This window comes from Sabethes cyaneus, chromosome 3, assembly GCF_943734655.1.
Source record: "Sabethes cyaneus chromosome 3, idSabCyanKW18_F2, whole genome shotgun sequence".
NCBI classification, from domain to species: Eukaryota; Metazoa; Arthropoda; class Insecta; order Diptera; family Culicidae; genus Sabethes; species Sabethes cyaneus.
The window spans coordinates 141,230,037-141,243,522 of NC_071355.1; the positions used below are offsets into that span (position 1 = coordinate 141,230,037).

General features: G+C 42.7%; 1 protein-coding gene across 11 annotated transcripts in view; it reads left to right on the forward strand.

The window, feature by feature from the left end:
* The window catches only part of LOC128742585 (uncharacterized), a 235,669-nt gene that overhangs the window by 209,139 nt on the left and 13,044 nt on the right, over positions 1–13,486 (forward strand). For 10 of the 11 annotated variants that reach the window (XM_053838988.1, XM_053838990.1, XM_053838996.1 and 7 more), the window contains 13 exons: positions 56–706; positions 970–1,281; positions 1,340–2,284; positions 2,349–2,999; positions 3,263–3,574; positions 3,633–4,577; positions 4,642–5,292; positions 5,556–5,867; positions 5,926–6,870; positions 6,935–7,585; positions 10,255–10,566; positions 10,627–12,279; positions 13,123–13,431. In XM_053838988.1, coding sequence (XP_053694963.1) covers positions 56–706; positions 970–1,281; positions 1,340–2,284; positions 2,349–2,999; positions 3,263–3,574; positions 3,633–4,577; positions 4,642–5,292; positions 5,556–5,867; positions 5,926–6,870; positions 6,935–7,585; positions 10,255–10,566; positions 10,627–12,279; positions 13,123–13,431 — 8,649 coding nt within the window. The remainder of the gene's footprint in view (positions 1–55; positions 707–969; positions 1,282–1,339; positions 2,285–2,348; positions 3,000–3,262; positions 3,575–3,632; positions 4,578–4,641; positions 5,293–5,555; positions 5,868–5,925; positions 6,871–6,934; positions 7,586–10,254; positions 10,567–10,626; positions 12,280–13,122; positions 13,432–13,486) is intronic. The other variant, XM_053838989.1, reaches the window with a different exon arrangement.

The following is a 13,486-nucleotide window of genomic DNA, read 5'->3' on the forward strand; positions in this document are numbered from 1 at the left end:
CTGTCTGATTGGGAGCTATGAACATTCAAAAACATTTTAATATTATATTTTACAGTTGATACACCGGTTCAAGTGACTTTGGATAATCCCTGTCAACCTTCGCCTTGTGGACCTAATGCAGAATGTCGGTCAGTTGGAAACTCTCCGTCTTGTACCTGCCTTGATGGCATGGTAGGTTCACCTCCTAATTGCCGACCGGAGTGTATTAGTAACTCCGAATGCGATAGTAATCGAGCATGTATAAGGCAAAAATGTCAAGATCCATGTATTGGAGCTTGCGGCATCAACTCAGAATGTAGGGTTGTCAGCCACACTCCGATGTGCATTTGCTCGATTGGTTTCACTGGTGATCCTTTCACTCAATGCGTTGCGATTCGACAAGATGTGCCAAGAGAACCAACATCTCCTTGCATTCCCAGCCCTTGCGGTGCCAATGCCATATGCAGAGAACAAAGTAATGCTGGATCTTGCACTTGTGTGGAAGATCATATCGGAAATCCGTACGAAGGTTGTCGCCCCGAATGTGTTCTAAATTCGGATTGTCCCTCAAATCGAGCCTGCGTGAGAAGTAAATGTCAAGATCCTTGTCCAGGAACTTGCGCACAAAACGCAGAATGTCAGGTTGTGAATCACTTGCCATCTTGTACTTGTCACCAAGGATATGAGGGAGATCCATTCCGTTACTGCAGTGTGCAACAAAATGAACGTAAGCGCATTTTATTACTGGCTAATAATAATTTCGTTATATGGCTTAGAGAAATGCTGCTTGCGTCCTACAACAAAAATTGTGATGCACTAAATTCAGTTATATGCTTACGACTATTATTTGACTATTATACATCTTTAAAGCTCCTAGTAATTCACAATACTTGTGATTTCTGGGTATTATTTAATCGCTTGCTTTGCAATTTAAATTAGCTTCGCTTAATTCAGTATTGTTTGTTATTACAACTATTCGTTACCCCGCAGCCATTCAAGAGTATGTAAACCCTTGTCAACCGAGTCCATGCGGTCCTAACAGTCAATGTCGAGAGATTAACGGACAGGCAGTTTGCTCATGCCTTCCTACTTATATTGGATCTCCTCCGGGATGTCGCCCAGAATGCGTCACAAGTTCCGAATGTTCTCTGGACCGAGCCTGTGTCAATCAAAAGTGCACTGATCCGTGCCCAGGAACCTGTGGTACTAACGCACGATGCAACGTTAACAATCATAGTCCTATTTGTTCTTGTCTATCTGGATATACCGGAGATCCGTTTACAAGATGTACTCGCATTCCACGTAAGATTGTAGCTACCTCGAAAAAAGTTGCATTTTCATAATCATTCTTTCATCTCAGCCCCTCCGCAAGATACCCAAATCATTGTTCGAGATCCATGCGTTCCGTCGCCCTGTGGTCCAAATTCCCAATGTAGAAATTCCAACGGAGTTCCATCATGTTCATGTCTTGCCAACTACATTGGTTCACCACCGAACTGTAGACCGGAATGTACGATCAATGCAGAGTGTCCAAGCACGCAAGCTTGTATGAATGAGAAATGTAGAGATCCTTGTCCCGGATCATGTGGAATCAGTGCCAGATGTAATGTGATTAATCACACACCGATCTGTACCTGTGAGAGCGGTTATACAGGAGATCCATTTACGAGTTGCTATCCGGAGCCACCTCCACCAAAGGAACCCATTCGAGATGATCCATGTAATCCTTCCCCTTGTGGACCTAATGCTCAGTGTAACGAAGGCGTCTGTTCATGTTTGCCTGAATATCAAGGCGATCCATATCAAGGATGTCGACCAGAATGCGTACTGAACTCTGATTGTTCCCGGGAGAAAGCTTGTATTCGTAGTAAATGCATTGATCCCTGTCCAGGAACGTGCGGACAAGATGCCATATGTGACGTGATCAATCATATTCCCATGTGCAGTTGTCCCAATGGAATGGCCGGAAACGCATTCGTTCAATGTAGACCACAGCAATCACCAGCAGTGACGAATCCATGTAATCCCTCTCCATGTGGCCCCAATAGCCAATGTCGTGAAGTAAACGGTCAAGCGGTATGCTCTTGTGTACCAGGATTTATTGGTAGTCCTCCAACATGCCGACCTGAGTGTGTCGTCAGCTCAGAGTGTTCCCAAAATCAAGCTTGTAGCAATCAAAAGTGTCGAGACCCATGTCCCGGTACGTGCGGAATAGGAGCAAAATGCTCTGTCGTCAACCACAACCCAATTTGCAGCTGTCCTGATCGTTACACTGGTGACCCATTCATTCGTTGCCAACCAATAAGTATGTCGTCTGTCTGATTGGGAGCTATGAACATTCAAAAACATTTTAATATTATATTTTACAGTTGATACACCGGTTCAAGTGACTCTGGATAATCCCTGTCAACCTTCGCCTTGTGGACCTAATGCAGAATGTCGGTCAGTTGGAAACTCTCCGTCTTGTACCTGCCTTGATGGCATGGTAGGTTCACCTCCTAATTGCCGACCGGAGTGTATTAGTAACTCCGAATGCGATAGTAATCGAGCATGTATAAGGCAAAAATGTCAAGATCCATGTATTGGAGCTTGCGGCATCAACTCAGAATGTAGGGTTGTCAGCCACACTCCGATGTGCATTTGCTCGATTGGTTTCACTGGTGATCCTTTCACTCAATGCGTTGCGATTCGACAAGATGTGCCGAGAGAACCAACATCTCCTTGCATTCCCAGCCCTTGCGGTGCCAATGCCATATGCAGAGAACAAAGTAATGCTGGATCTTGCACTTGTGTGGAAGATCATATCGGAAATCCGTACGAAGGTTGTCGCCCCGAATGTGTTCTAAATTCGGATTGTCCCTCAAATCGAGCCTGCGTGAGAAGTAAATGTCAAGATCCTTGTCCAGGAACTTGCGCACAAAACGCAGAATGTCAGGTTGTGAATCACTTGCCATCTTGTACTTGTCACCAAGGATATGAGGGAGATCCATTCCGTTACTGCAGTGTGCAACAAAATGAACGTAAGCGCATTTTATTACTGGCTAATAATAATTTCGTTATATGGCTTAGAGAAATGCTGCTTGCGTCCTACAACAAAAATTGTGATGCACTAAATTCAGTTATATGCTTACGACTATTATTTGACTATTATACATCTTTAAAGCTCCTAGTAATTCACAATACTTGTGATTTCTGGGTATTATTTAATCGCTTGCTTTGCAATTTAAATTAGCTTCGCTTAATTCAGTATTGTTTGTTATTACAACTATTCGTTACCCCGCAGCCATTCAAGAGTATGTAAACCCTTGTCAACCGAGTCCATGCGGTCCTAACAGTCAATGTCGAGAGATTAACGGACAGGCAGTTTGCTCATGCCTTCCTACTTATATTGGATCTCCTCCGGGATGTCGCCCAGAATGCGTCACAAGTTCCGAATGTTCTCTGGACCGAGCCTGTGTCAATCAAAAGTGCACTGATCCGTGCCCAGGAACCTGTGGTACTAACGCACGATGCAACGTTAACAATCATAGTCCTATTTGTTCTTGTCTATCTGGATATACCGGAGATCCGTTTACAAGATGTACTCGCATTCCACGTAAGATTGTAGCTACCTCGAAAAAAGTTGCATTTTCATAATCATTCTTTCATCTCAGCCCCTCCGCAAGATACCCAAATCATTGTTCGAGATCCATGCGTTCCGTCGCCCTGTGGTCCAAATTCCCAATGTAGAAATTCCAACGGAGTTCCATCATGTTCATGTCTTGCCAACTACATTGGTTCACCACCGAACTGTAGACCGGAATGTACGATCAATGCAGAGTGTCCAAGCACGCAAGCTTGTATGAATGAGAAATGTAGAGATCCTTGTCCCGGATCATGTGGAATCAGTGCCAGATGTAATGTGATTAATCACACACCGATCTGTACCTGTGAGAGCGGTCATACAGGAGATCCATTTACGAGTTGCTATCCGGAGCCACCTCCACCAAAGGAACCCATTCGAGATGATCCATGTAATCCTTCCCCTTGTGGACCTAATGCTCAGTGTAACGAAGGCGTCTGTTCATGTTTGCCTGAATATCAAGGCGATCCATATCAAGGATGTCGACCAGAATGCGTACTGAACTCTGATTGTTCCCGGGAGAAAGCTTGTATTCGTAGTAAATGCATTGATCCCTGTCCAGGAACGTGCGGACAAGATGCCATATGTGACGTGATCAATCATATTCCCATGTGCAGTTGTCCCAATGGAATGGCCGGAAACGCATTCGTTCAATGTAGACCACAGCAATCACCAGCAGTGACGAATCCATGTAATCCCTCTCCATGTGGCCCCAATAGCCAATGTCGTGAAGTAAACGGTCAAGCGGTATGCTCTTGTGTACCAGGATTTATTGGTAGTCCTCCAACATGCCGACCTGAGTGTGTCGTCAGCTCAGAGTGTTCCCAAAATCAAGCTTGTAGCAATCAAAAGTGTCGAGACCCATGTCCCGGTACGTGCGGAATAGGAGCAAAATGCTCTGTCGTCAACCACAACCCAATTTGCAGCTGTCCTGATCGTTACACTAGTGACCCATTCATTCGTTGCCAACCAATAAGTATGTCGTCTGTCTGATTGGGAGCTATGAACATTCAAAAACATTTTAATATTATATTTTACAGTTGATACACCGGTTCAAGTGACTTTGGATAATCCCTGTCAACCTTCGCCTTGTGGACCTAATGCAGAATGTCGGTCAGTTGGAAACTCTCCGTCTTGTACCTGCCTTGATGGCATGGTAGGTTCACCTCCTAATTGCCGACCGGAGTGTATTAGTAACTCCGAATGCGATAGTAATCGAGCATGTATAAGGCAAAAATGTCAAGATCCATGTATTGGAGCTTGCGGCATCAACTCAGAATGTAGGGTTGTCAGCCACACTCCGATGTGCATTTGCTCGATTGGTTTCACTGGTGATCCTTTCACTCAATGCGTTGCGGTTCGACAAGATGTGCCGAGAGAACCAACATCTCCTTGTATTCCCAGCCCTTGCGGTGCCAATGCCATATGCAGAGAACAAAGTAATGCCGGATCTTGCACTTGTGTGGAAGATCATATCGGAAATCCGTACGAAGGTTGTCGCCCCGAATGTGTTCTAAATTCGGATTGTCCCTCAAATCGAGCCTGCGTGAGAAGTAAATGTCAAGATCCTTGTCCAGGAACTTGCGCACAAAACGCAGAATGTCAGGTTGTGAATCACTTGCCATCTTGTACTTGTCACCAAGGATATGAGGGAGATCCATTCCGTTACTGCAGTGTGCAACAAAATGAACGTAAGCGCATTTTATTACTGGCTAATAATAATTTCGTTATATGGCTTAGAGAAATACTGCTTGCGTCCTACAACAAAAATTGTGATGCACTAAATTCAGTTATATGCTTACGACTATTATTTGACTATTATATATCTTTAAAGCTCCTAGTAATTCACAATACTTGTGATTTCTGGGTATTATTTAATCGCTTGCTTTGCAATTTAAATTAGCTTCGCTTAATTCAGTATTGTTTGTTATTACAACTATTCGTTACCCCGCAGCCATTCAAGAGTATGTAAACCCTTGTCAACCGAGTCCATGCGGTCCTAACAGTCAATGTCGAGAGATTAACGGACAGGCAGTTTGCTCATGCCTTCCTACTTATATTGGATCTCCTCCGGGATGTCGCCCAGAATGCGTCACAAGTTCCGAATGTTCTCTGGACCGAGCCTGTGTCAATCAAAAGTGCACTGATCCGTGCCCAGGAACCTGTGGTACTAACGCACGATGCAACGTTAACAATCATAGTCCTATTTGTTCTTGTCTATCTGGATATACCGGAGATCCGTTTACAAGATGTACTCGCATTCCACGTAAGATTGTAGCTACCTCGAAAAAAGTTGCATTTTCATAATCATTCTTTCATCTCAGCCCCTCCGCAAGATACCCAAATCATTGTTCGAGATCCATGCGTTCCGTCGCCCTGTGGTCCAAATTCCCAATGTAGAAATTCCAACGGAGTTCCATCATGTTCATGTCTTGCCAACTACATTGGTTCACCACCGAACTGTAGACCGGAATGTACGATCAATGCAGAGTGTCCAAGCACGCAAGCTTGTATGAATGAGAAATGTAGAGATCCTTGTCCCGGATCATGTGGAATCAGTGCCAGATGTAATGTGATTAATCACACACCGATCTGTACCTGTGAGAGCGGTCATACAGGAGATCCATTTACGAGTTGCTATCCGGAGCCACCTCCACCAAAGGAACCCATTCGAGATGATCCATGTAATCCTTCCCCTTGTGGACCTAATGCTCAGTGTAACGAAGGCGTCTGTTCATGTTTGCCTGAATATCAAGGCGATCCATATCAAGGATGTCGACCAGAATGCGTACTGAACTCTGATTGTTCCCGCGAGAAAGCTTGTATTCGTAGTAAATGCATTGATCCCTGTCCAGGAACTTGCGGACAAGATGCCATATGTGACGTGATCAATCATATTCCCATGTGCAGTTGTCCCAATGGAATGGCCGGAAACGCATTCGTTCAATGTAGACCACAGCAATCACCAGCAGTGACGAATCCATGTAATCCCTCTCCATGTGGCCCCAATAGCCAATGTCGTGAAGTAAACGGTCAAGCGGTATGCTCTTGTGTACCAGGATTTATTGGTAGTCCTCCAACATGCCGACCTGAGTGTGTCGTCAGCTCAGAGTGTTCCCAAAATCAAGCTTGTAGCAATCAAAAGTGTCGAGACCCATGTCCCGGTACGTGCGGAATAGGAGCAAAATGCTCTGTCGTCAACCACAACCCAATTTGCAGCTGTCCTGATCGTTACACTGGTGACCCATTCATTCGTTGCCAACCAATAAGTATGTCGTCTGTCTGATTGGGAGCTATGAACATTCAAAAACATTTTAATATTATATTTTACAGTTGATACACCGGTTCAAGTGACTTTGGATAATCCCTGTCAACCTTCGCCTTGTGGACCTAATGCAGAATGTCGGTCAGTTGGAAACTCTCCGTCTTGTACCTGCCTTGATGGCATGGTAGGTTCACCTCCTAATTGCCGACCGGAGTGTATTAGTAACTCCGAATGCGATAGTAATCGAGCATGTATAAGGCAAAAATGTCAAGATCCATGTATTGGAGCTTGCGGCATCAACTCAGAATGTAGGGTTGTCAGCCACACTCCGATGTGCATTTGCTCGATTGGTTTCACTGGTGATCCTTTCACTCAATGCGTTGCGGTTCGACAAGATGTGCCGAGAGAACCAACATCTCCTTGTATTCCCAGCCCTTGCGGTGCCAATGCCATATGCAGAGAACAAAGTAATGCCGGATCTTGCACTTGTGTGGAAGATCATATCGGAAATCCGTACGAAGGTTGTCGCCCCGAATGTGTTCTAAATTCGGATTGTCCCTCAAATCGAGCCTGCGTGAGAAGTAAATGTCAAGATCCTTGTCCAGGAACTTGCGCACAAAACGCAGAATGTCAGGTTGTGAATCACTTGCCATCTTGTACTTGTCACCAAGGATATGAGGGAGATCCATTCCGTTACTGCAGTGTGCAACAAAATGAACGTAAGCGCATTTTATTACTTATTTGTCATATCACTGTATTATGTCGTGATGCCTCACGTTTCATAATCAAAACCGTATTGCCATCAATTGCTTTGAATAAATTGAAGTAACAGTTAGTCACGCTGTTCTGTTCAACTAGATCAGTATATCAAGTTAGTTAAAGCGAGAATTTAAATCCTAACGCATATTTCAGATAAGTCTTTTTCAAAGTTCTTACATCAACTGAGCTGCAACGTAGATCATAAACATTTTTTTTTTGTGTCACGTCAAAAAAGTCTGCGATATTTGTCTTACCGCAGACTTTTTTGACGTGACACAAAAAAAATATTTATGATAGTCATTTAGGATAATTTAAAGTTGAAACCCCAAAAAATCCAAACAGAGCAGTTTGTTTTTGAAGTTAACCATCGTACTTGACCGTTATTGGTGAATTTTCGCTTTACCAAAGAGGACCGGTACATTTGAGACCTTCGCTGCCCATAAATGCATAACAGTCCCATCTGACTTTTCGCCACTTTTGAAATAAAGCTAGGAATCATCTTTAAAGTAACTGTTCTTTCAATATTTCAAGCAAAAACGTTATGTTTGTTCCCAAGATGTTGAAAAAAATATCAAACAATGTCAGTTCCATATTACAAATAAACGCATAACAGTCACAGTAGTAAAAATATATCAATAAGCATCTGTTTTTTGGAAATGCCTGGACCGATTCGACTGCAGCAACTACCAAACGGAAGATTTTATGGCCTAGAAGAACACTATTGAGGAGAATTTGGATCGGATGTACGATTCCGAAGTTACAGTGGGAACAAGTTCTGTAATATATGGGACTTGAACATAGAAGCACTTTGAATCACACCAAACCCATCATGTGACACCTATAAATACACGGATTTGCAAATCTAGACTATTGGTAGTCGTATAATGTGTTCAAGACGTCACTGGCTACACCAAAACATGTCCGTGAATGTTCCAGATACCTCTACGGGGATCAGTGTCTGAATTTAACTAAAATACAACATGTGACATCTCTAAGTCGGTACTCGAAATTGCAAAACTAGTTTGAAATAGTGGCCTTGAAAATACTGTCGAGTCACCGACAACGCAAGGATCAAAAGGCATGCTGTGAGCTATGACTGTTATGCGTTTATTCTTGCTTATCCAAGCACAAATAAACGCATATCAGTAACTTCGGCAGTTTTTCTAAGTTTTGGAACAAGTTTTAGGCCACTTGTGAGCAAATTGTTTGTAAAAGTGTTCTGTTATGTACATTCAAGTGATTTTATGACGATTTGGACGATTTGTTTCCAAAATCGATTCAATATTAAAGAAAAATTGTCGTGGCTTCAACAGCGTTTTTCGTAGTTGCACGTTTTTGCAGATGTGACTGTCTTCCATTTATGGGCAGTTCGCAGCTTTCATGCTTTACGAGTCTGTGATTTTCTGCAATTGGCTCGCTTCGCCGACTGAAACTAGAAGATGAGTTTATAAAAAAATTAACATTCCTACATTCCTTTTCTGATTTCTCCGTCTATTTTTCTGTACTCTTTGCATTTCTCTTGGAGTTTCAATGAAATTTGCGATTTTGTCGCTTCTTGTTCCCTAAGAGTTCGGTCAAAATTTATAATTTAATCGCTTCTTCTATCATTTCCCGTTACAAGCCTAATTTTAATAATGTCTACTTCACTTTTAAATCAATACAACAAGAAATGTATAATTTAACTTAAATCTATGAGCAAGTGTTTCTCCTTCTCAGATCTAAACGTTTTCCGAATTTTGCAAACCTTTCCTTCAATTATCAACTAAATTCGACTACTTAATTCTAAATAACATTTTAACGCGATGTTTTTTCCTGTTTAACAGTAAATGTAGCGTTATGCTACCATTTTGTAACAGGCAGACGCTAAAAAAATTTATGATCCTAATAAAGCCCGCATAGTCCAGAATACCTTATATTATTGGGAGAACTTGGTATGTTGTGTGTATTTCCTTGTAGAGCGCATCGGTTCGAAACAGTCGCGCATCGAAGAATTATAAAAATAGTCGCTTTACATAATACACACGAAGTAGCGTGCAAGGTCACGATAGAAGTGCACTGTTGTTATTTAATGTTTAATGTTATTTAATGTGGTTTTAACCAATTGGTCATTCACCAGGTAGAAGTGCACTGAGCCTATGTTGTCAATTGCAATAGTAAATCGTGCCACCAACTTTATAAACTTTCTTTTTCGGAGCTGTCATCCAACAATAAGAGAGAAGCACAATTTAACTTGTTAATACAACCTGTCATGTTATTAAACCAAATCACAATTTGTCTACGTCTCCACAATTTGTAGTACGTATTTGCAAGCAGCAATAGATCGGTACCATGGACTCCCGGTAATGTGATTATCTTAAACCAATTTTTTTATAATTTAAACCCCGCTAATTTGGATGCATTCCTGCTAAAATGTGACCAAGCTCCATACACAATTGGTAGTTAGGTTTATCATACACAATTGATAGTAAGGTCGGTTGGACACAATGATTAACGAACCCGCTAATCTGAAAAAATGTGATTCATATTAGCGGGAGTCCAAGGTACACATTTTAAAGTGGAAAATTATATTTCAACTAGTCCGCTGAGCTTCCACGTGTCACTCCAACTAAATTAATCTTTATTTCAACAGCGATTCAAGTTTATGTCAACCCTTGTCAGCCCAGTCCATGCGGTCCCAATAGTCAGTGTCGGGAAATTAACGGACAAGCAGTTTGCTCATGCCTTCCCACATATATTGGATCTCCTCCAGGATGCCGACCTGAATGTGTAACTAGCTCAGAATGTCCGTTGGATAGAGCGTGCATGAATCAGAAATGTGTTGATCCGTGCCCGGGAACATGCGGGACCAATACACGTTGCAACGTAAATAACCACAGTCCCATATGTTCTTGCCAAGCTGGAAATACTGGGGATCCGTTCACAAGATGCTATCCAAATCCACGTAAGAGTACACATATTTTCCAAGTTTGTCTTGTTTTAACGTGAACCTCTTTTGCCACAGCTCCACAAGACACATCAGTTGTATTTAGAGATCCATGTGTGCCTTCCCAATGTGGTCCTAATTCTCAGTGCAGAAACGTAAACGGCATTCCTTCTTGTTCTTGCCTTATAGACTATTTAGGTTCACCACCAAACTGTAGACCGGAGTGCACGATCAATGCCGACTGCCCAAGTAATACAGCTTGCATAAACCAAAAGTGTAGAGATCCATGTCCAGGATCGTGTGGGGTTGGCGCAAGATGCAACGTAATAAATCACACGCCAGTTTGTAGTTGCGAAAGTGGATATACCGGAGATCCGTTTACGAATTGTTATCCAGAGCCGCAACGTCCTAGAGAACCACCACTTAAGGAAGATCCTTGCAATCCATCACCTTGCGGGCCAAATGCTCAATGCAATAATGGAATATGTACATGCCTACCTGAGTATCAGGGTGATCCCTACCAGAGCTGTCGTCCAGAATGTATTCTAAATTCGGATTGTTCTCGAGATAAGGCATGCCTTCGAAGCAAATGTGTTGATCCTTGCCCAGGAACATGTGGTGAAGACGCTACATGCGATGTTTTTAACCATATTCCAACGTGCAGTTGCCCCAATGGCCGATCAGGAAATGCGTTTGTAAAATGTAGACCCCAGCAATCTCCACCGATTACAAATCCATGTAATCCTTCGCCGTGTGGACCTAACAGTCAATGTCGTGAAATCAATGGGCAAGCGGTCTGTTCATGTGTACCAGGTTTTATCGGTAGTCCGCCAACTTGTAGACCGGAATGTGTAGTTTCGTCGGAATGTGCGCAGAACCAAGCATGCAACAATCAGAAATGTAGAGATCCCTGCCCAGGAACATGCGGTGTAGGTGCCCAATGTACCGTTGTAAACCACAATCCAATCTGTAGTTGTCCGCAAAGGTATTCTGGAGATCCCTTTGTTCGTTGTCAAGTTATAAGTATGATGAGTTTTATCAGTGTAGGAGGTATATATAATTATAAGTTTACTTTTCTAGTTGAACAACCTATTCAAATGAAGCCTGTCAACCCTTGTCAACCGTCACCTTGTGGTCCTAATGCAGAATGCAGACCGATTGGTGACTCTCCATCTTGCACATGTTTAGACAATATGATTGGGTCTCCTCCAAATTGTAGGCCAGAATGTGTAAGCAATTCGGAGTGCAATAGCAACTTGGCATGTATCAAACAGAAATGTCGAGATCCCTGCGCTGGAGCTTGCGGATCTAACACAGAATGCAGAGTTGTCAGTCATACTCCAATGTGCATTTGCTCCGTTGGTTTTACAGGTGATCCTTTCTCACAATGTGTTCCAGTTCAACAGAATATTCCAAAAGAATCTTCATCTCCATGTGACCCAAGTCCGTGCGGAGCTAATGCCATATGCAGGGAGCAAAATGGCGCCGGATCTTGTACTTGCGTTGAAGACCATTTTGGTAATCCTTATGAAGGTTGTCGTCCGGAATGTGTACTTGATTCTGATTGCCCTTCCAACCTTGCATGCATCAAACTCAAATGCAAAGATCCTTGTCCTGGTACGTGCGGACAGAATGCGCTCTGTCAAGTTGTAAATCATCAACCATCGTGTACTTGCATCAATGGATATACAGGAGATCCATTCAAGTATTGCAGCGTTCGAGAATCAGAGCGTAAGCACGATTTCTTCTTGCTTTCTCACACTTTACTGCGACAAACTTTTTCTTTTACAAATTAAAACTTATTTTTTTTTTGAAACGATGGTTCTACAATTGATGAAGGGACGGTAGGGGAAAGAAATGAAAATTTTTTGGTGAAGGAGGGGGAAGAGCGGAAAAGGAAGGGGGGGGGGGTATTGGTAGCTATGCTTGACAAGTAGTCATTTTGACTCCTACCTTTTGTCCAATGCTGGAAGGTGCATGAGTCGAACCAAGCTGTAATCTGAGATTATAACCGGATTCGAACCCACAACACCCTCCAGGGCATGTGGTTCGCTGGTACTTGTACCTTTGAACCATAGAGGCGCTGGACATGCCTTCCTATGGTCCAGCGCCTCTATGGTTCAAAGGTACAAGTACCAGCGAACCACATGCCCTGGAGGGTGTTGTGGGTTCGAATCCGGTTATAATCTCAGATTACAGCTTGGTTCGACTCATGCACCTTCCAGCATTGGACAAAAGGTAGGAGTCAAAATGACTACTTGTCAAGCATAGCTACCAATACCCCCCCCCCCCTTCCTTTTCCGCTCTTCCCCCTCCTTCACCAAAAAATTTTCATTTCTTTCCCCTACCGTCCCTTCATCAATTGTAGAACCATCGTTTCAAAAAAAAAAAAAATATTAAATATATGTATGACCTCATTCCAAGGTCAAGACTAAAATCTTGAGATTAGTCTAAATTAAAACTTTTTCTCACAAAAATGCTTTTATAGATAACAAAAAATTAATAATCAAGAGTTACCAGCTTACAATTAGCAATACTGGTATAAAACACTAAGTACCATTTTTTTCTGAACAGCTCAAATCTACAAAAACCCGTGCCAACCGAATCCCTGTGGGCCGAATAGTCAGTGTAGAGAAGTAAACGGACAGGCGGTTTGTTCTTGCTCAATTGGCTATACCGGTTCTCCTCCGGGATGTCGCCCGGAATGCGTTACAAGTTCTGAATGTTCCCTCGACAAGGCTTGCGTCAATCAAAAGTGTATTGACCCGTGCCCAGGAACGTGTGGCGTCAATGCTCGATGCAACGTAAACAATCACAGTCCCATATGTTCCTGTAAATCTGATTACACAGGAGACCCATTCAGTAAATGCTACCCCAATCCTCGTAAGAAATTTTTAGATTCCAAGATAAAACATCAGTCTTAAAATAAAATTTTTAC